This window comes from Anabrus simplex, chromosome 8 (assembly GCF_040414725.1).
Source record: "Anabrus simplex isolate iqAnaSimp1 chromosome 8, ASM4041472v1, whole genome shotgun sequence".
NCBI classification, from domain to species: Eukaryota; Metazoa; Arthropoda; class Insecta; order Orthoptera; family Tettigoniidae; genus Anabrus; species Anabrus simplex.
The window spans coordinates 157,960,402-157,983,154 of record NC_090272.1 but is presented as its reverse complement, the minus strand read 5'-3'; the positions used below and the strand labels follow the sequence as shown (position 1 = coordinate 157,983,154).

At 43.4% G+C, this 22,753-nt stretch overlaps 1 protein-coding gene across 1 annotated transcript in view; it reads right to left on the bottom strand.

Moving 5' to 3' along the window:
- The window catches only part of LOC136879235 (troponin C, isoallergen Bla g 6.0101), a 44,363-nt gene extending 22,029 nt beyond the window's left edge, over window positions 1–22,334 (bottom strand). The window contains exon 1 of the mRNA XM_067153043.2: window positions 22,205–22,334. Coding sequence (XP_067009144.2) covers window positions 22,205–22,207 — 3 coding nt within the window. The 5' untranslated portion in view covers window positions 22,208–22,334. The remainder of the gene's footprint in view (window positions 1–22,204) is intronic.
- Window positions 22,335–22,753: the final 419 nt, after the last annotated feature.

Genomic DNA, 22,753 nt, shown 5'->3' with positions numbered 1-22,753 from the left:
CACGGAAAACAACTTCGAGGATGACTGAGGCGGGAATAGAACCCCGTCTACTCAGTTGACCTCCCGAGGCTGAGTGGACCCAAATCCAGCTCCCGTACCACTTTTTAAATTTCATGGCAGAGCCGGGAATCGAACCCGAACCTCCATGGTGTGGCAATTAATCATACTAACCACTATACTACAGAGGCGGTCAATAATAATAATAATAATAATAATAATAATAATAATAATAATAATAATAATAATAATGTTATTGGCTTTACGTCCATCTAACTACGTTTACGATTTTCGGAGACGCTGAGGTACCGGAATTTAAGCCTGCAGTAGTTCTTTTACTTGACAGTAAATATACCGACACGAGGCTAACGTATCTGAGCACTTTCAAATACCACCGGACTGAGCCAGGATCGAACTTGCCTCGTTGGGCTCAGAAGGCCAGCGCCTCAACCGTCTGAATTTTCCGTTAGAATTTTCTTCTGAAATATGGTGTCTTCTAGACAAAGCTAAAGCACAAAATTAACCACATGGCTCAAGCGACCCCAGAAATACCTGTAATTATCAGAATAAAGTGTTTTTATTTGTCGTATGAATTGATAAGTCAGAACTGAGAAATCGGATGGACGTGCTGGAGCAGTGTTTCTAGGTTTGATTTTACGTGAATTCGATTGGATTTTCCTATAGAATAAGAACATGACAACGGGTAGGACGTCTGCCTTAAAACCCTCTGCCAAGTTTTCAACCGGTACTAGATAGTTACCCGAACCCACATAAACATGGCATAAGATTTTGAAGAAAGAAAAAAATATAGAAATTGGAAATCTACTCCAGAACATCGGATATTAATTCGACACTTGAATAAAATTAAGAGTTTGTAGGCAGTCTTGACGAATATAACTCATACAAGAACAGTCACTGAAAGTCACTTTGGATCGAAACAGAATCACTCAGAATGCTCGAACTCAACCCCGGCATCCTGAACCAATGCAGTAGACAATACCTAGACTCAACATAGGACGCGTACAGAAGACCAATTTCACAAATAATCAAAGACGAAAATTCTGTCAAAATATCTTAAATTTAGGACTTCTTTTATAATACAATGGTCGATATACAGTAGATGGTCTAATTAGAAAACCTCGTATTTCCGAATGCTCTTCCTATCTATTATTTCCCTTAAGACTGGTCACGCCTCCCAGCAACATATGGATATACAGTCCATCAGAACAATTTCTTCATTTTCCTATGGTAATATGTAAAGGAAAATGAACCTGAAATACATTATATTGTAAGAGTGCGTTGCCTTTGCTGGCAGGACCTAGTGTTTACAGTGCACTATGTCTTCTGGTATGGGCTAGAGTAATTTTGTTACTTTCATTGATCTGTCTCTGTCTTATCCTTGGCTTTGACAATATGAAAGTGACTGAGGTATGAGCGACGCTAGTAATGCCATTCCTTATGCAGCCAGTCCCTGCTATGAATGGTGTGAAAATGTTGCTCATAGGGTTAGTTGGTGCATGCATTTCAGTGGGCTTGGCAGGCTGATATGTAATAGCAACTTCTGGCTCAGTGAGGAAAGCAACGGGAAACTACCTCACTCCTCATTTCCGTAGTACGCTTCTTCAGTGATGCCTAGGCCATCTATGACAGCTGACGGCGGAGCTGTTGAGGATCCAACCAGCCTTAGGGCTGAAGACTGAACATACGTAAGAGTGCGTAAATTCGTCACGCAAATATACATTCCTGTAGTACAGTATGACAAGGTTCATTTTCCTTTACACATCTGCATAGGAAAATGAACACAACGAAAATGGTTCTAAGGACTCCATATTCATTGGCTGCGAGACGTGAGCGGTCTTAAGAGAAATAATAGATAAGGAAGAGCATTGGGAGATACGAGGTTTTTAATTACGCCATCGATATATTATTTTCTACAAGAAATTTGGAATAATATCGATGTCCTAAATGGAAGTTTGAATTCCATCGCAGCAGTAGATGGCCAGAAGGTGAATTTTGGTGTGAATCTCCCTTCTCCTACTCGAAGCAAATTATGAAATGTTGCTTTTTTATGTAACGACGGAACACTTTTCGAAATGTAGCACCATATTACTACACTATTCCACTAGCATTGATAGAACAACACTATTATGAAGACTGGTACTGTGTAGAGATGAGAAGAATGCAAGAATGAGGAATGTGGTCTACAAGCACGAACTTCCTGTTCTGCCAAGACAGATCGGCTCTTATCTGCTACACGAAAATATTGACTCACACTTTGCAGTTTCCTGGATTATAACTGACAACAGCGAAGAGCTGCCAGTAGAAGATAATATAAAGTCGCCGAGGTAGTAGCGGAGTTGCTATGGTAACCATTGCGTCACTGGTTCTGCTGGTGAAAACCCCTTCTCCCCGTGCCTCACCGGTCATGTGCATTCTTCTGATCTCCCAACAATAGCTACGGCTTTCTTGAACCGTATTGTAAATGTTTGTTTCCATTCTTCACCACGAAATTACGGGTATTTTTTAATAGTATATGTTCAGTTTATAAAAAATACATCATTTTCATAGATTCATAACCATGGCTAGGTGACGAACCTCCGTGACTCAGGCGGCAGCGCGCTGGTCTCTCCCCGCTGGGTTCCGTGGTTCAAATCCAGTTCACTCCATATGAGATTTTTGCTGGACAAAGCAGATGGGGGGGGCAGTTTTTCTCAGGGTACTCCGATTTTCCCTGCCATCTTTCATTCCAGAAACAATCTCCAGTACCATTTAAAGTCATCTGTCAGTAATTGATCCTTGTCCCAGAAGAGTGCGACAAGCTTCGGCAGCCGGCACAATTCCTATCCTCGCCGCTAGATGGCGGTTTATTTCATTCCATTCCTGACCTGGTCAAATGACTGGAAACAGGCTGTGGATTTACATTTTTATAACCATGGCTAATATTTTTTTTTTTGCTAGGGGCTTTACGTCGCACCGACACAGATAGGTCTTATGGCGACGATGGGATAGGAAAGGCCTAGGAGTTGGAAGGAATCGGCCGTGCCCTTAATTAAGGTACAGCCCCAGCATTTGCCTGGTGTGAAAATGGGAAACCACGGAAAACCATCTTCACGGCTGCCGATAGTGGGATTCGAACCTACTATCTCCCGGATGCAAGCGCACAGCCGCACGCCTCTACGCGCACGGCCAACTCGCCCGGTATGCTAATAATAACCACTCCACAAATATCCATTCAAATAAATACGGAAGTAATTCATTGTGGTGTTATTCTGTTAATCTCTACAATAAACTGCCAGGAGATATAAAGAACTCCTCTTCAATCCAAATGTTCAAAACGAATTTTGAAATTGACTGTTACATTTTCTTTCTTGTTTGTTTGCCTGATTGTTTAATCTTACAGTGTGAAAATGAAAACCTACAACCTGTTTTCCAGTCAACGACCGGGTCAGGGATAGAAGAATGAAGCCCCCATCTTGCGGCGAGGATAGGAATTGTGCCGGCTGCCGAAGCTTGTCACACTAGTCTGGGGCAATGATTAATGACTGACAGATGAAATGAAATGATAGTGGAGAGTGTTGCTGGAATGAAAGACGACAGGAAAAACCGAAGAAAAACCTGTCCCGCCTCCTCTTTGTCCAGCACAAATCTCACATGGAGTGACCAAGATTTGAAACACGGAACCCAGCGGTAAGAGAACGATACGCTGGCGTCTGAGCCATGGAGGCCTCTAATCTTATAGTGTATCAGTATGAAATAATTCAATTATATAAAACTTTTTTTTTTGCTAGGGGCTTTACGTCGCACCGACACAGATAGGTCTTATGGCGACGTTGGGATGGGAAAGGCCTAGGAGTTGGAAGGAAGCGGCCGTGGCCTTAATTAAAGTACAGCCCCAGCATTTGCGTGGTGTGAAAATGGGGAACCACGAAAAACCATCTTCAGGGCTGCCGATAGTGGGATTCGAACCTACTATCTCCCGGAAGCAAGCTCACAGCCGCGCGCCTCTACGCGCTACGCACACGGCCAACTCGCCCGGTTTTATATAAAACATATACATATGATCATAATTTATGATATATTATTATTTATGTTACTAACTTATGTGCGATATGTAGTACTTCGATCTATTCATATAACCAAAATTATCGTTGAACTGATTTGATATTCTTCCTCTTCTTCTTTATCTGTTTAACCTCCAAGGTCGGTTTTTCCCTCGGACTCAGCGAGGGATCCCACCTCTACCGCCTCAAGGGCAGTGTCCTGGAGCTTCAGACTTTGGGTCGGGGATACAACTGGGGAGAATGACCAGTACATCGCCCAGGCGGCCTCACCAGCTATGCTGAACAGGGTCCTTGTGGAGGGATGGGAAGATCGGAAGGGACAGGCAAGGAAGAGGGAAAGAAGCGGCCGTGCCCTTAAGGTAGGTACCGTCCCGGCATTTGCCTGGAGGAGAAGTGGGAAATCACGGAAAACCACTTCCAGGATGGCTGAGGTGGGAATCGAACCCACCTCTACTCAGTTGACCTCCCGAGGCTAAGTGAACCCCGTTCCAGCCCTCGTACCCCTTTTCAAATTTCGTGGCGGAACCGGGAATCGAACCCGGCCGTCCGAGGGTGGCAGCTAATCACGCTAACCACTACACCACAGAGGCGGACCTGATTTGATGTTACATGCTTATATTACTGGACTCGATTAATTTACTTTATAAATACTCTGTAGCCATGATAATATTAGAATGTACTGGACCATAGTGAGCTTTAAATCAGATCGCTTGACAAATAAAAAAATGCAAACCTACTGTATAGAGAAGCCAGTGCCGATTGCACTAAGCAGTGATTTAGAGGACAGGCATCGTCTGCCTGTAATATTATCCTGGTATTACGAACTATAAATCAATCATCATTGATCTGCATTTACGATTGTCGCCAAGGTGGCTGTTTCCCTATCACGTATTTACCTAGTGTTTTTTAAATTCTTTCATTCCCCTTGATAAATTATTCCATTCCCTAATTCCTCTTCTTATAAATGAATATTTGCCCCAATTTTTCCTCTTGATTATCAACTTTATCTTCATATCATGAGCTTTCCTACCATTAAAATATCACTCAAGTTTATTCATCTACTAACATCATTCCAAGCACTCTCCGCTGATAGCTCGGAACATCCCGCTTAATCGAGCAACTTGTCACTTTACTCCCAAGTCTTCCCAGCCCAAAGTTTGCAAACATATTCGTAATACTACTCGTTTGTTGGAAATCACCCACAACAAATCGTGATACTTTCCTTTCGATATTTCCAGTTCTCTCATCAAGTAATCCCGGTGAAGGTCCCATACGCTGGAACCATATTCTAATTGTGGTCTTGCCAGTACTTTTACGTCCTCCTCTTTACATCCTTACTAAGAAGGGCGTAATATATTGTTTTACACTTTATTTTTCCTACCCAAATGAAGTACATTACACATCAGTTGTTACGTCCACCTTCTCAACATAATCTCCTTGTAACTGTATGCACTTTTGCCATCGATGTGTCAGTATCTCCAGACCTTCCTGAAACCATTTTTTCGGAGTGTTGCGTACCCATGCCTTGACAGCTGTGACCAGTTCAGCAAAAACCGCAAAACGGCGACCACGCAGAGGTTTCTTCATGTTCCCGAACAGGTGATAATCACTTGGTGCCAAGTCGGGGAAGTATGGTGGGTGTGGCAGCACCGTTAATCCCATTTGATCAATGGGAGTGGTGGGTCGTGCTAATGGAGCCATATCTCATCACCAGTCACAAGCCTAGCCATGAAGACGGCTGGACCTTGATCATGGCGCTGCAAAAATTCTCTGCACACGTCCATACGCCTCTGGCTTTCGTCTGCAGCAAGAGTCTAGGCACCCACGTGGATGACACCTTCCCCAACTGTAAGTGGCCGTGCACGATTCGCTGCAAGGTGTTTCGACTAACTCCCGTGACTGCCTCCATTTCCGTAAATGTGATGCATTTGTCGCCTTGGATGGCCTGTTCAACCCGGGTAATGTTGGCTGGTGTTGACACTGTCACATTCCTTCCAGAACTGGTTCCCTTGTTCACCGATGTGCGCCCTGTTTTCCAAACTTCCACCCACTTGTAAACTGTTTTCGGTGGCGGCGCATGTTCTCCACAGACTACCACCAAGCGCCGATGAATTTCTGCAGTGGTCACGCCTTCTTTCCATAGGAACCAAGTCGTACAGCGCTGTCCCTGACGGTTGCTTTCCATGTTGTCTGCTCCTACGCTTGACAGTGTTGTTATGAAAACGAAATGGCTATGACGACTGCATTCATTGGCCGCTGTGCGGGCGCTGCTAACAAACGGTGAAACAAGACACTAGTTACACATCACCACCGTCAAAAGTAAAATGTGAACTATACCCCGACGTACGAAAAATTAAGTGTGAAACAATATAGTACGCCCCTCGCACAACCCCTAAATACTCTCAGAACCATATGAAGAGATATGTAACCTTTATTTAAATCCTCGTTAATGTGATTGCGCCAGTGAAGATATTTTCTTATGTTAACACCTAAGTACTTACAGTGATCCCTGGGAGGTAATTTCACACCATCAACGCAGTAATTAAAACTGAAAGGACTTTTCCACCTGGCGAAACTTGCAACCTGACTTTTCTTACAGTTCACCACCCTACCATTGTCCGCTGTCCATCTTACATTATCGAGGTCTTTCTTGCGGTCGCGTCACAATCCTGCAACTTTTGTACTACTCTATACTGTGTGACATCATCTGCTAAAAGGCTTATCTCTGATTCCACTTCTTTACTCAAATCATTTACAGTCATGGGAAAAAGTATACGTACACCTTAAACGTTAAGCAATATTGTCGTTTGTAATTGACGCATTGTCCATAGGCCGCTAGAAATTTCACCACTTCCCTCTATTTCGGTATTTCACGAAACATGACTATGAATATGTACCGGAAATAACAATGGTACTTTGGTAATATTTGTTTTAACAAGCATATCATCCAGTAATTTCGAAATATAGATGCATAAAAAGTATTCGTACAGGTGGAAAATCTTCAGATCAAAAACTTTGATGACATCACCTGCAACGCAGGTAAGCAGTAAAAGTCACGTCTTGTACCAAGTCAGTTGTGCTTCAATCGTTGTAAACAACAAGTGATACAGTCTATCAGTAAGATGGGCCGCAAAATGAAAGAAACAACACAGGAATGGAGAATGAGTATAATTCGGGCTCATAATTCCTGTAAATCTCTCTCGGAAATATCTAAATTTGTGAGGAGACCAAGATCTACAATTCAGGGAATTATTGACAGGTATGGCGAGAGAAAATCTTTCAAAAATGCACGTAGATGTGGACGTCCATCCACACTAGACGAACGAACTGAAAGACTAAACTTCAGGAAACTTAAGAAAAATCCTAGAATCAGTGCTGAAAAATTGAGGTCTGAACTAGGAAATGATTTAAAACTTCATATCTGTGCTTCCACAATTCAAAATGTTTTGTATACGAATGACTATCATTGTAGAAGTGCCAGGCGAAAACCTTTAATTACCCCCACAAACGGGAAGAAAAGACTACAATATGCTACAGACTGCAAACATGCTTCTCTAGAATTATGGTATCCAGTTATATTTACGGATGAAAGAATAATTCACTATTTTTCAAGAACATTGCAAAAAGGGGCGGAGGAAAAAGAACACAGAACTCGAAGAAAAAAAAATCGCTTCCTTCAGTGAAGCATGGTGGAGGTTGTTTAATGGTTTGGGGGTGCTTGAGCTCAGCTGAAGTAGGTTCCTTAGAATTCATAGATGGAAAGGTCGACCGTAAACATTGTACTGAAGTTTTGAAGAAACGTCTAGTATCTAGTGCCGAAAAAATGGGACTTATGGATGATTATGTAGTCATGCAGGATAATGATCCAAACCATACGGCCCTGGATACACGACTGTGGATTTTATAAAACACACCCACATATATGGAACACCCCCCACCAATCCCCGAATACGAATCCGATTGAAGATGTGCGGGATTATCGTAAAGAGAGACTGGGCACAATTAATATTTCATCAAATCCAGCTTTGAAAATAGCTCTCTTGGAAGAATGGGGTAAGATTGACCCCACCTTCACCCCCAAGCTAGTTCATTCAATGTGTAGGCGGCTTGAGGCCATTGTAAAATCAAAAGGATTACCAAGAAATACTAAATATGCACTAAAATCAGTGGGGAATGAAAGTAAAACCGGACTGTACGAATACTTTTTATGAGTATGAAATCAAGGTATTTTCATTTATTTATGTATTAATGGCAGGGACGTCCATCAATTGTATGTTTTATGGTGTATATGTCTTTACATAGTGTACAGAAAGCTAACCTATTTCTGTTATAAAACGTACATGGCAATAAGTGCACTAAATAAAGTATTTTTTGTTTCAGTATTAAGTGTACGAATACTTTTTCTTATGACTGTATATACTGTATATAACAAGCCACAAAGGTCCAGTAGTGCTGCCCTGTGGAACCCCTCCTTCATCGTTTCAGGATCAGATAATGCTTCACCTCCTCTAATTATAAGCGTTCTAATTTCTAGATATTTAGCCATTCATTCAACCACTCGTTTGTCTAGTCCAATAGCCCTCAATTCCTTTAGCTGTCTCCTATTAAACTTTTTGGATACACCATTAGAGATACAGTCCATTTCACCCCTTGAATCTCAAATATCTGTTATATCTTGCTGAAATCCTGCAAGTTGAGCCTCACTAATCTTTCCTAAACACGAACCGCCTTTCATCAAATCAAATATAATCAGAAAGAATGCTTGACCAAAGCAACACATATCAAGCTGCCTGGCGTGTAATAATCCGCTCTTCACTTTTCCCTTGTACACTGGGGCTGTAATAGCAACTCTTCATTCAGTTGGTATAGTTCTTTCATGCAAATAGCAATCAAATAAATATTTCAGATTCGGCAATATATCCCAACGCATTGACTTTAGTATATCCCCAGAAATATTATCAATCACAGTTGCTTTTCTAGCCGCCAACTTTTCTATCATTTTGTAAATAACTTTATTATTTGTATTTAGTGTCTGTAACTTCCTCTTCTTGGATAATTACCAACTATCTTTACATACTGCTGAATGAATACTTCTGCCTTCCGTAAGTACTCACACATACTCTTCCCTTGATCATTAATGATCCCCTAAATGTCCTTCCTAGAAACTGTTTTTGACTTAAAGCACCTATACATTCCCTTCCATTTCTCCCTACAATTCATATGACTGCCAGTTATGTTCGTCATCATGTTAGTTTTTGCTAAAATCAATTTTCTAGTAAGTTTCTTCAATCTCTCCTTACGTCCACACCCAATCCTGAACCCAAGATGTTTCGAGAGAATAGTTAATTACTGTTAGCTGCTCTGTACCATGATGTTTGAGACTAGTCAGTGAATGTTTCCAGAGATTATTATTATTATTTAGGAATTTTCTACAATAGAGTAGTTTCCTTCAACGTATGGTATGTGTCCAATTACTTTTTTTCTCCACAATTCTCGATCTTGTGTGCATCTCCCTCACTCTTCTATCCATGCTTCTGCTTCTCCGTACCCCATTCATCCACTTAACCCTAGGTACTCCCCTCCCCCAATTTTCCTGTTACCCTAAGTTTCCCAGTTGAGCATCATATCGGAAATTATGTCCATGTTTCTACTCTATATAGTAAAATATTCTGCACCACAGAATTGTTGAGCTCCTTTGCTTTGCATAATATTGAATTTATCATCATCACCATTTCCCATTATCCAGCTGTAGCCAGATAGAATTTAGTGCCCCAGTTATTCTCCTGCCCTCATTTTCTCGTCCCTTAAATTGAGACAAAGTAGTGCCATCAACCACAATTGAGGCATTGACATAGGAAAGGTAGTAAGTCATAAAAATAGAATTTTACAGGAGAAGAAAAAATAGTAGTCCGCCTCTGTGGTGTAGTGGTTAGCGTGATTAGCTGCCACCCCCGGAGGTCCGTGTTCGATTCCCGGCTCTGCCACGAAATTTGAAACGTGGTACGAGGGCTGGAACGGGGTCCACTCAGCCTCGGGAGGTCAACTGAGTAGAGGTGGGTTCGATTCCCACCTCAGCCATCCTGGAAGTGGTTTTCCGTGGTTTCCCACTTCTCCTCCAGGCAAATGCCGGGGTGGTACCTAACTTAAGGCCACGGCCACTTCCTTCCCACTTCCTTGTCTATCCCTTCCAATCTTCCCCATCCCCCGCAAGGCCCCTGTTCAGCATAGCAGGTGAGGCCGCCTGGGCGAGGTACTGGTCATTCTCCCCAGTTGTATCCCCCGACCAAGAGTCTGAAGCTCCAGGACACTGCCCTTGAGGCGGTAGAGGTGGTATCCCTCGCTGAGTCCGAGGGAAAAACCGAACCTGGAGGGTAAACAGATGATGATGATGATGAGAAAAAATAGTATTGCCAACATTGTGAAGTAGAGGATATTGAATATATAAATATGTAAAATCAAGCAGTTATCCATTTATCAGTTTAACACACAAGTTATACTTATTATGTTCCAGGCACAAATTATGCGGCAAAACACATTGTGAAAACTCACTGTCTAATCAGCTTGTCAGTCAGTGTATGACGTGATGGTTTGTCTCCTTCCAAGTGGTTGTAAGGATCGCGTGGTAGGACCACCCTCTATTGAGGATGCTGTACTCCTTCCACGGTTCTAACATTTTGCACGATAGCCTTATCTTGCTTGATGGAAGTTCAGCTCTGAAAATTCTTATCTAGCTCACGGTACTAGGTTTAAGGTGGTGAGTATTGCTTTCCATGGTGAAGTCACAAAAATCCCCAGGCGTTATCATGATTAGAATAAATGGTTGAAAATGTTTAGCCTCTCCGATCATTTTCGCACCATTGTTGAACACACATAATGCCTATTTAAAAAACAAAGAACTAGTAAGAACGTCATATCAAGATGCTGGCAATAACGACTTACCATTTTGAATGGAATAGGTTCCGGAGGCATTCTGGCAACTGAAATATAACTGTGACGAACTATAATAGCTAAAAACAAAGTTCACACGCAGTTGACTGTCAACAAATAGCAAAGGTTCCATCTTGCGTCAATCGTAGAAGCAAATATACTCTACGAGATGACTTGCTACCTTTTCCATGTCATTGGCATGAGCGTTTACTACTTTCTCTATGAAAAAAACGAAATTTCGATTCTTTTGACTTTACCTTTCCCATGCCAACGCCTCAATTGTTGATCCTAAATATTTCAATTTACTGAATGTCTTTACTTATTTTTATTCCCAGCCTGTAACATTTTGTCAGAATTTATCTCCAAAGAGAGATATTATGTTTTACTGCAATTCATATTCAGTCCAGCGACAGTACCTTCGGTCACTATTACTTGGCCGTCTGCAAAAAATAGTAAGGGATGCAGGAAGTAGTTTTAGTTGATCGACATTCATATGGGTCCATATTTCCTGGACTATTTCCGTGAACAGGCGTATAAAGAAATTTTAACTGGATGTAATCCATCATCCCCGTGGTGTAGGGGTAGCGTGCCTGGCTCTTGCCTGGAGGCCCCGGGTTCGATTCCCGGACAGGTCAGGGATTTTTACCTGGACCTGAGGGCTGGTTCGAGGTCCACTCAGCCTACGTGATTGAGGAGCTATCTGACGGTGAGATAGCGGCCCCGGTCTCGAAAGCCAAGAATAACGGCCGAGAGGATTCGTCGTGCTGACCACACGACACCTCGCAATCTGCAGGCCTTCAGGATGAGCAGCGGTCGCTTGGTAGGCCAAGGCCCTTCAAGGGCTGTAGTGCTATAAGGGTGGGGGGGGGGGTAATCCATCATAGTACCGATCCCAAGTATTTGAGGAAAAGGACTTAGTACGCATATCCAACATTTGTCCCGTTCTGCTACGGGGTCGCGTATAAAGTGAGATGAATCTTCATAGCGAGTTTTATGATTGAATGCCCTTCCTGAAGTCAACCTCATTAGAGGATTTAATCAGATGAAATGAATGACGCGATGCATGAGAGTAGGAAGGGTGTTGGTGCATAGCCATTTCCTGTCGAATAGCACCAAGGGGTCTGCTCAAGGCTTAACGTCCCCATTCGACGGACGATTCACCATCAACAGCGTCATATGACCTCACTCCATATGAGCATTGCAGAGAGGTTTCGAATTTAATCCAGGCTTTTGGCACGCAATCTAGTGATTAGAAATTGTATACCACCACCTCCCCTACCCTGCCGGCCAACATTCTGATGATGAAATTTTTTTCGACCAACGGGAGTCGAACAACGGCTGACAACGGTGTCAGACTGTTTAGACTTCAACGCCTTACCGAGCATGGTCACCAAGCTGGCTAGGAAGAAGGATATTAGTATTTTCGATAAACTTGAAAAGAACGTTCTTCTGAACAACACATGAACAGTTCAACGTGTTTCCTGTTAGAGTCGCATTGTGTGTCGTCTAATAAGTTCCAGTTCACGAAATATGTACAAACTACCCACAACCTATATGACCGAGCTCGATAGCTGCAGTCGCTTAAGTGTGGCCAGTATTCGGGAGATAGTAGGTTCGAACCCCACTGTCGGCAGCCCTGAAAATGGTTTTCCGTTCTGTCCAATTTTCACACCAGGCAAATGCTGGGGATGTACCTTAATTAAGGCCACGGCCGCTTCCTTCCCACTACTAGCCCTTTCCTGTCCCATCGTCGCCATAAGACCTATCTGTGTCGGTGCGACGTAAAGCAACTAACAAAAATAAAAACCTATATGAAACCGAAGCACAGTACGTTTAGCGCCAGAGTGCGATCATCAACTTGAATAATGAGTGGCATTTCTTATCTTGGCAACAATGCAAAAGGTTATCATGAGATCTTACGCAATTAAACGGTTTGGCGACCATGTGAAAGAAGATTCCTCTCAGAGTTAGCCAAGCATCATTCACTTCCCGCAGGCTAACATGGCGACAGGCCACATATATTACACCACTAACCCATTGTACCCATTGTGAAAACTCGCACCGATGTGCTCTTTTTTTTTTTTTTTTTTTTTTTTTTGCAAAATGTTTTTAACTTTTTTTAAATGCTATTTGCTTGGGGCGTCGACTTATAGAGATCTTTTGCCCCTACTTGCACCATGTGATATGAACCTGCGTGCAATTGGAATGGAGGAAGTGTAAGAGTGTTGAATGTGAGGAAATGGACGTTTTTTAAGGACAACACAAACACCCAGTCGACAGGCCAGGGATATTAATCATTTACAATTAAAAACCGCTGACCCAGCCGGGAGTCGAACCCGCGGCCGCCGGTTAGCAGGCGGACGCGTTGCCCCCTACACCGTGGTGTCGGACATGTTTGTGACTTAGTACCGACTCTTTTGGTCTCTCGGTGCCGGGCTGAGTGGCTCAGACGGTTAAGGCGCTGGCCTTCTGACCCCAACTTGGCAGGTTCGATCCTGGCTCACTCCGGTGGTATTTGAAGGTGCTCAAATACGTCAGCCTCGTGTCGGTAGATTTACTGGCACGTAAAAGAACTCCTGCGGGACTAAATTCCGGCACCTTGGCGTCTCCGAAAACCGTAAAAGAGTAGTTAGTGGGACGTAAAACAAATAACATTATTATTATGGTCTCTCGGTGATGATAGGATACGAAAGGAAGGAAGCGACCGTGGTCTAATTAAAGTATATCCCCCCAGCGTTTATCTGGTGTGAAAATGGGAAGCCACGGGAAACCATATTTAGCGTTACTGACGAATCAAGCTCAAAACTACGTGACCCAAACCGTGGAGCCAACTCGCTTGGTCTCTGAATTAAAAAATATTATTGTGTGGGATTTCCCTTAATGGTTTTAAGAACCAAGTAAACCCCAACATTCTGGCTACCGGTCTGAGCCACATTCCTCCCCTTCATCTGAAAAGAAAGGAAACAACATCGACAACCATTAGCTGCCAATCTAATAGGACATTCCTGACAATGGAATCAATAGGCTCCACTCCAAATATGCTCCATTCAAAATAGGACCATGGTAGAGCATAATTTCAACCTTCATCAGGCAACATGAAGTGGTTAAAAAACCAAATAACCGAGCGAGTTGGCCGTGCGATTAGGGGCACAACATGTCTCTCTCAATTTGTATATTTCGAGTAGTTGTATCTTCTGGTGTGCCGCCTCTGTGGTGTAGTTAGTGTGGTTAGCTGCCACCCGGGTTCGATTCCCGGCTTTGCCACAACATTTGAAAAGTGGTACGAGGGTTGGAACGCGGTACACTCAGCACTGAGAGGTCAGCTGAGTAGAAGGGTTTCGATTCTCACTGCTTCCTTCCCTCTTCCTTGTCCGTCCCTTCCGATCTTTCTATCCCCCCACAAGGCCCCTGTTTAACATAGCAGGTGAGACCGCCCGGGCGAGGTACTGGTCCTCCTCTCTAGCTGTATCCCCGACCCAAAGTCTCACTGCCCAGGATACTGCCGTTGAGGCGGCACAGGTAAGATCCCTTGCTGAGTCTAAGAAAAAAACCAACCCTGAAGGGCAAATGGATTAAGGTAAGGTAAGGGTGTATTCTGCCCAAAGACAGGTCCGAACCTCCGCAGAGGTGTGCCTGAGCCGGAGTTTACGTACGATAGGGTGGCCAGTTCCTTTCCGCACGCAAATGGATTAAGAAAGAAGAAGATATCTTCTGGTAACAGTGGGACTAGGAGAGGTAAAGGGGCCGCTGGAGGAATGGGAAGTAAAAGATTCGCCTATATTTTCCTTCTCGATACTTCTTGGAGTAGAGTAGTTATTATTAAGTCAATTCCCTGTTCTCTCCAGGTAGTAACCTAGTACTCATTTCTGCTGTTAGTTAGATTATCATTCGGGGAGATTGTGGGTTCGAACCCCATTGTCGGCAGCCCTGAAGATGGTTTTCCGTGGTTTCCCATTTTCACACTAGGCAAATGCTGGGGCTGTAGCTTAATTAAGAACATGACCGCTTCCTTCCCACTCCTAGCCCCTTCCTGTCCCATCGTCGGCATAAGACCTATCTGTGTCGGTGCGACGTAAAGCAACTTGTAAAAAAATAAAAAAGTTAAATTATCCCTAGAGCCTTGGGACTGACTACATAAAGAAACCTCGCTTCACCGAGCGAGTTGAGCGTGTGGTTAGGGTCGCGTAGCTGTGAGCTTGCATTCGGGAGATGGTTTGTTCGAATCCCCGTCGGCAATCCTGGAAATGTTTTCCCATTTTCACACCAGACAAATGATGGGGCTGCACTTGAATTAAGGGCAAGGTCGCTTCCTTCTGCATCCTAGCGCTTTCCCATCCTTGCCCTTCAATGTGTTAGAGCGACGTTAAACCACACCACTAGCAAAAAAAGGCCTCGTTTCTAATTTTTTCGACGTCTGTGAGAGAGAGAGAGAGAGGGAATCAAACCCACGTCCTTCCGGGTGAAAGTAACACGGATACTGTGCACTTGTGCTTTTTCTAACCCATTCCTATCCATATACATACAACACACTACATTACTAGCCACCACAGAAACACGCAATTCACATAAGGTTGGCTTCAGGAAGGGTAACCGGCCAGAGTGCGTTGGAGCATTGCCGAATTGAAGTGTCATGCTGATCTTTTATTATTACGCCATGGCACGGTATGTTTTTACCACCATGCAAACCACACAAAACATCTCGTCTTGGCAGTCCAGTATGCCAGACTCAACAATAAATAAGTTCAATATCCTGGTATATTTCCTTTCTTTAGTTATTTCATTTCAGAGGTTTGAGGTCCCATTCGCCATTAAACCATTGTCTACTTGCAAGCAACACATGTCGAAAAATGCTTGACATTTTGAAACCTGTAGTAATGTGGGTAACTGGATAAGTTTGGTTCTAGGATTGAACTAGACTTAAAAGACCCGTAGCGATTGATACCCCGACAGTCAGAAAAGAAATGCCTTTACAGACCAACATACTCCCACTCCCGTGCCCCTTTAGGCACGAACTCTGTGGTTCATACATCTTTCTTTTCCGACAAAGACAGTTCTAACCGAGCTCGATAGTTGCAGTCGCTTAAGTGCGGCCAGTACCCAGTATTCGGGATATAGTGGGTTCGAACCCCACTGTCGCCAGCCCTGAAGATGGTTTTCCGTGGTTTCCCATTTTCACACCAGGCAAATGCTGGGGCTGTACCTTAATTAAGGCCACGGCCGCTTCCTTCCCACTACTAGGCCTTTCCTATCCCATCGTCGCCATAAGACCTATCTGTGTCGGTGCGAGGTAAAGCAACCTGTAAAAAAAAAACCGAGCTCGATAGCTGCAGTCGCTTAAGTGCGGCCAGTATCCAGTAATCGGGAGATAGTGGGTTCGAGCCCCGCTGTCGGCAGCACTGAAGATAGTTTTCGGTTTTTTCCCATTTTCACACCAGGCAAATGCCGGGGTTGTACCTTAAGTAAGGCCACGGCCGCTTCCTTCCACTTCCTAGGCCTTTCCTATCCCATCGTCGCCATAAGACATACCTGTGTCGGTGCGACGTAAAACAAATAGCAAAAAAAAAGTCAGCTCTATGTGATTGTGGCAAATTTTAAACAACACAACATCTCTTATATTGTCCGTTTTTCCCATCCTGATGTACAATGAGTGATTTAACTCAAGCTAATTCAATGGCTCTCGAAGTGACTAAGTTTCGGGCGGGAACTGTTTGAAGTCACTTGAACACATATTTGTGTACTTGTGTAGATTTCATGCTCCTTTTTTTATGTTTTAATGTTTCATATTTTGCACTTCTGACACGAATAAATAAATAATATACATCTTTCTTCTCAGCTAGATGTCCTACATCTATTGGAGCGTCGCGTGGCTAGAGTGACGATATTTTCAGGTATAATGGAGGACTTCTGCCTATCCCATATAAGATGCGTCCTCAATTGAACTCGCGTGGTTTAAACAGCCCTTTCTCGAAAATTAAGATTACTTGCATGACCCGCCAATCGAACCCACAGCTCCTGAGTAAATGAGGCAGACACGCCATACCCTACATCATGTAGACGGCTTATAGTAGTTATACACATGACATCTATCCACAAGTGCATGTCCATTTCTTAATTATTATGTCAGCAAATGAATGTTACGTAAAACGAGACTTTTACGAACCTCTGGGTCCATGAAATACGCAACAATGGCAGCGTAATCAAAAGCAAGATCATGTTAGAGAGACATTTTGAGAGATTTTTCCTTACAATTTCCTTTACGTCGCCTCGGCACAGACAGGTTTTATGACGGCGATGCGTTAGGAAAAGGCTAGGATCGGTAAGGAAGCGATACCGGTATTTGCCTGTTGTGAAAATGGGAAACCACGGAATACCATATTCAGGGCTGGAGTTCGAACAAGCTATCTCCCGAATTCAAGCTGGCAGCTACATGACCCATACCACGCAGCCACCCACTTTGTTTAGAGAAAAATACTCAATAAAATCAGGATTGATAATTGACACAAGATGCTTTCGGTTGAGTTTATATTTTAATGTTTCTTGATTGTCCTCGCCTTTACATAGCTTATAATACTTTTCTCCGCAACTTCTTCTTGCTTGATGATTGCATCCAATAAACAATTTATTTGAATAATGCATCTCAGAATATTGTGTTTCAATGTAAATTTCGGGATACGCAAATACACATCTCTATCAGAACGGACCTATGAAATGATGAAAATCCCTTCTGATGCTAAATTTGAGTTATTTAGACCAGTGCGTGTTATGAATGAATGTTTCTGTCACTTCGTCTCATTTCGGATCTCAAGAGGTTATTAGTTCGACGTCTTGACTGAATGATCACCGTTCAGATGGCCCCGAGTTCGGTGACCGGCCAGATCTGGAAAAATACCCGCTTGTGGTTAATTACCTCTCACTCGGAGACTGTGAACTTGTGCTTTTTCCAACACAATCCTATCCATATGCATACAACACACTACATTACTAGCCACCACAGAAACGCGCAGTCCATATAAGGTTGGCTTCAGGAAGGGTAACCGGCCGGAGTGCGTTGGAGCATTGCCGAATTGAAGTTTGTTGCGTGGGAGTGGCATGTTGCTCTTTTATTATATACGGCATGGCACGGTATGTTTTTGCCACCTTGCAAACATCACAGACCTCAGTCGGGATTGAACCCACGATCTTGGTGTTATTGGTCCAATGCGCTATCCACGTTACCACCAGCACCGGCTATCGCTAACACCCTCGATTATTTAAAAAATCGTATTTGTTCTAACACATTTACATTGTTAGAGATTACCTTCAACTTACATTTCCAATAATAATAATAATAATAATAATAATAATAATAATAATAATAATAATAATAATAATAATAATAATAATAATACATTAACAAGCGAAGCATTTCAAGGGTGTATGTTTATAGGACATTTTTTCCTTGTTTTGGTGTGAAGAAACGTCACTCACTGTTTGTCCAATTACTTCTGGGATGTCTCTTTATGACAACCGAGCTCGCGAAGTGAGCTAGGATCATCTGGAAGGACGTGGGTTCGATACCCCGTCAGGAAGTACAAATATTTCGAAACGAGGTTTCCTCTTCATGAGAGGCATATAATTCTGATATTACCTCGTCCTGCACAAAATGTGCACCCGGTAATATCCTGGGAGACAAAGGCACCCGGACATTAAGTTAACCACACTATCCTACCGTACTGATTTCACGAGGATTCGAAGCATTTACCCTCCTTTTCTCCAAGTACCTTTGAAGATAACTTTGGCTTATATTTTTACTCTGTGCTGAGTTATGATGAAATGAAATGAAATGGCGTATGGCTTTCAGTGCCGGGAGTGTCCAAGGACAAGTTCGGCTCGCCAGATACAGGTCTTTCTATTTGACTCCTATAGGCGACCTGCGCGTCGTGATGAGGATGAAATGATGAACATGCACCCAGCCCCCATGCCAGCGAAATTAACCAATTATGGTTAAAATTCCCGACTCTGCCAGGAATCGAACCCTGGACCCTGTGACCAAAGGTCAGCATGAAGCCGGACTGAGTTATGATATCTTAATGGAATGCGTAATTTACGTGGTTCGGACTCCGGGTGCGGATGATTTAATTATTCCCGATCTTATTTCACACGATGGTATAATTCCTTATTTCTAGTACCTGTCTGCCTCTGTGGTGTAGTTGATAGTGTGATTAGCTGCCACCTCCGGAGGACCGGGTTCGATTCCCGGCTCTCCAACGAAATTTGAAAAGTGGTACGAGGGCTGGAATGGGGTCCACTCAGCCTCGGGAGGTCAACTGAGTAGCGAGGGTTCGATTCTCACCTCAGCCATCCTTGAAGTGGTTTTCCGTGGTCTCCTCCAGGAAAATGCCTGCATAGTACCTAACTTAAGGCCACGGTCGCTTCCTTCCCTCTTCCTTGTATATCCCCTCAAATTTTCCCATCCCCTACAAGGCCTCTGTTCAGGATAGCAGGTGAGGCCGCATGGGCGAGTTAATGGTTGTCCTCCTCACTTGTATCCCCCGAAACGAAGTCTCATACTCCAGGGCACTGCCTTTGAGGCAGTAGTGGTGAGATCCCTCGCTGAGTCCGAGGGAAACCAACACTGGAGGGTACATGGATTAAGAAAGAAGAAAGAAAGAAAGAAAGAAAGAAAGAAAGAAAGAAAGAAAGAGATCTAGTACCTTCCCTATTGCACGCAATCTTTGCTCTAGAACCTAATTCCAAAGTAAGCAATAAGACGTGATTAGCCTAGTGCCATCCTTGTCTATTTCTCAGCCGGGCTGAGTGGCTCAGACGGTTAAGGCGCTGGCTTTCTAACCCCAACTTGGCAGGTTCGATCCTGGCTCAGTCCGGTGGTATTTGAAGGTGCTCAAATACGACAGCCCCGTGTCGGTACATTTACTGGCACGTAAAAGAACTCCTGCGGGACTAAATTCCGGCACCTCGGCGTCTCCGAAGACCTTAAAAAGTAGTTAGTGGGACGTAAAACAAATAACATTATTATTATTATTATTATGTTTATTTCTCGCCGAGATGATTTGAATCCCAGTCATTGCATGAGATATGTGTGATATTTTGAGAATGAAAAATCACATCTTGTTATTCAAATGCCGCGAACAATGTCCACAAATGAACAGTCACAGAAAACAAAGCTTGTATTAATTTTCAAACAATTATATATATACATGCACTACTGTAGGGGCCATAATGTATCACTTTTATGCTGGCTAAGTACACATACGGCCGGCCCCGTGGTGTAGGGGTAGCGTGCCTGCCTCTTACCCGGAGGCCCCGGGTTCGATTCCCGGCCAGGTCAGGGATTTTTACCTGTACCTGAGGGCTGGTTCGAGGTCCACTCAGCCTACGTCATTAGAATTGAGGAGCTATCTGACGGTGAGATGGCGGCCCCGGTCTAGAAAGCCAAGAATAACGGCCGAGAGGATTCGTCGTGCTGACCACACGACCCCTCGTAATCTGCAGGCCTTCGGGCTGAGCAGCGGTCGCTTGGTAGGCCAAGGCCCTTCAAGGGCTGTAGTGCCATGGGGTTTGGTTTGGTTAAGTACACATATGGTCAGACGCTCGACTTCTGTGCTAAGGGGTACGGTATCGAATCCCACCACAATTGGCTATGACTTGATAATAATATTATCGGTTTTACGCAACACCAGCTACTTTTACTGTTGTCGGAGACGCCGATTGGCCAGAATTTTGTCCCGCAAGAGTTCTGTCACGTGTAAGTAAATCTACCGACACGAGGTTGGCGTATATAAACACTTGGAAACACGCCGGAATGAGTCGGAATCGAATCCGCCAATTTGGGCTCAGAAAATCAGGACTGAATTATCTGAGCCACTCAGTCCGGCTATCTACCATTTGAGAGTGCCGGTATATTTACTCGCACATTACAGAGACCTTCTAAGGGAAATTCCAGAACCACAGTGTCTCTGAAAATCTTGCTCATAGCAGCGAAATCGAATCCCAGCACAGTCGATTACCATTTAAGAGTGCTTTAAAATGTGAGATATTCATGTCAGTATTTTATTTTGCACGTTATACAGACCTAATTCTGGGCAAAATTCCGGCACCAATGAGCGAGTTGGCCGTGTGGTTAGAGGCGCTCAGCTGTGAGCTTGCATTCGGGAGATAGTGGGTTCGAACACCACTGTCGGCAGCGCTGAAGATGATTTTCCGTGGTTTCACACTTTCACACTAGGCAGATGCCGGGGCTGTACCTTCATTAAGGCTGCGGCCGCTTCCTTCCCACTCCTTTTTCCTATCCCATAGTCGCCATGAGACCTATCTGTGTCGGTGCGACGTAAAAAAACAAATTGTAAAAAGAACAATTCCGGCACCACTGTCTTTTTTTTTTTTTTCAACATGGTGATCAGGGTTGCGGAATCGAATCCCAGCACACTTGGTTGCGATTTAAGAGTGCCTAAAAGTGTTACAAGCCTGTGTCAGTAGATTATTTTTCACGTTATGGAGAGCTTCTTCCGGGCAAACTGTGGCTCCACAGTGTCTTATAGAATCCTTGCAAAATTGGTTTCCATTTATGACTGCTTAAAAGTTTGAGATTACAATATTAGTATTTTATTTTGGAGTTTGTGGAGACCTTCTTCTGGCCAAACTTTCGGCAGCACACGGTGTCTTAAGGGACAATATACACATAGCAATATTATAACACTGGTTTTATCCGAGCTCGATAGCTGCAGTCGCTTAAGTGCGGTCAGTATCCAGTATTCGGGAGATAGTAGTTTCGAACCCCACTGTCGGCAGCCCTGAAGATGGTTTTCCATGGTTTCCCATTTTCACACCAGGCAAATGCTGGGGCTGTACCTTAATTAAGGCCACGGCCGCTTCCTTCCCACTCCTAGTCCTTCCCTGTCCCATCGTCGCCATAAGACCTATCTGTGTCGGCGCGACGTAAAACAACTAGCAAAAAAAACACTGGTTTAGATCAGAATTCCACCGCCACAAGTAAACAGGGCTCATGATCAAAGCTAAACGTAGTATCTAAAATGAAATCAATAGTAACATGTTTATGAAACTGTAAACGGTGTTCTGTTAGAAATAATGTATGCTTTTTGTACGTTTTGAGAGAAAATAAGGTTGAAAGTAACAATAACAACACGCTGAAATTAGTGGTGTGTTTTGATTGGTATAAGGGTGCGGTTTGTACGTGTACAGGTTCTGGCGCACTAACATACCATGACGCCGGTCGGTGGAGTGAGTTTGCTACAGCTGCTGGTTAACAAGAGCTCTTGCTTCAACTGCGCAAGCTGCGGTCCAACTGAAGTTCACACAACAGCAACAACTTCGCACGGAACGGGATTGCGTCTAATTTTATCATATAGTACAATAGAAAACACCCACATTAAAAATAGGAAACACTTAATGAGTTTACTTGCTCTAAACAACTGCAAAATCTTGTATAGCCTATTTCTTCATCTAAGGAATAATATAACCCTAACTTTTATAGTGGATTTCATTAAATGTTTTAATTTTCAAGAAATTATATTATTGTACATTTTAAATTATGCTGAATCCATCCCATTTTCTAACCACGTATAACCGTTTCTATTAATAACACACTGGAGGAATTCCTTCCCCATTGTAGAATGTCAAAGTATGTCTACTTATTATTGTTTGTTGTCCGTGTCATCTCTTTTTATGGCGAATGTTTCTCAATACGGAAATGGAAATATATCCCATGAATTCATTGTGATAAAAATGAAAGGATCCATTCTTCATGGCAT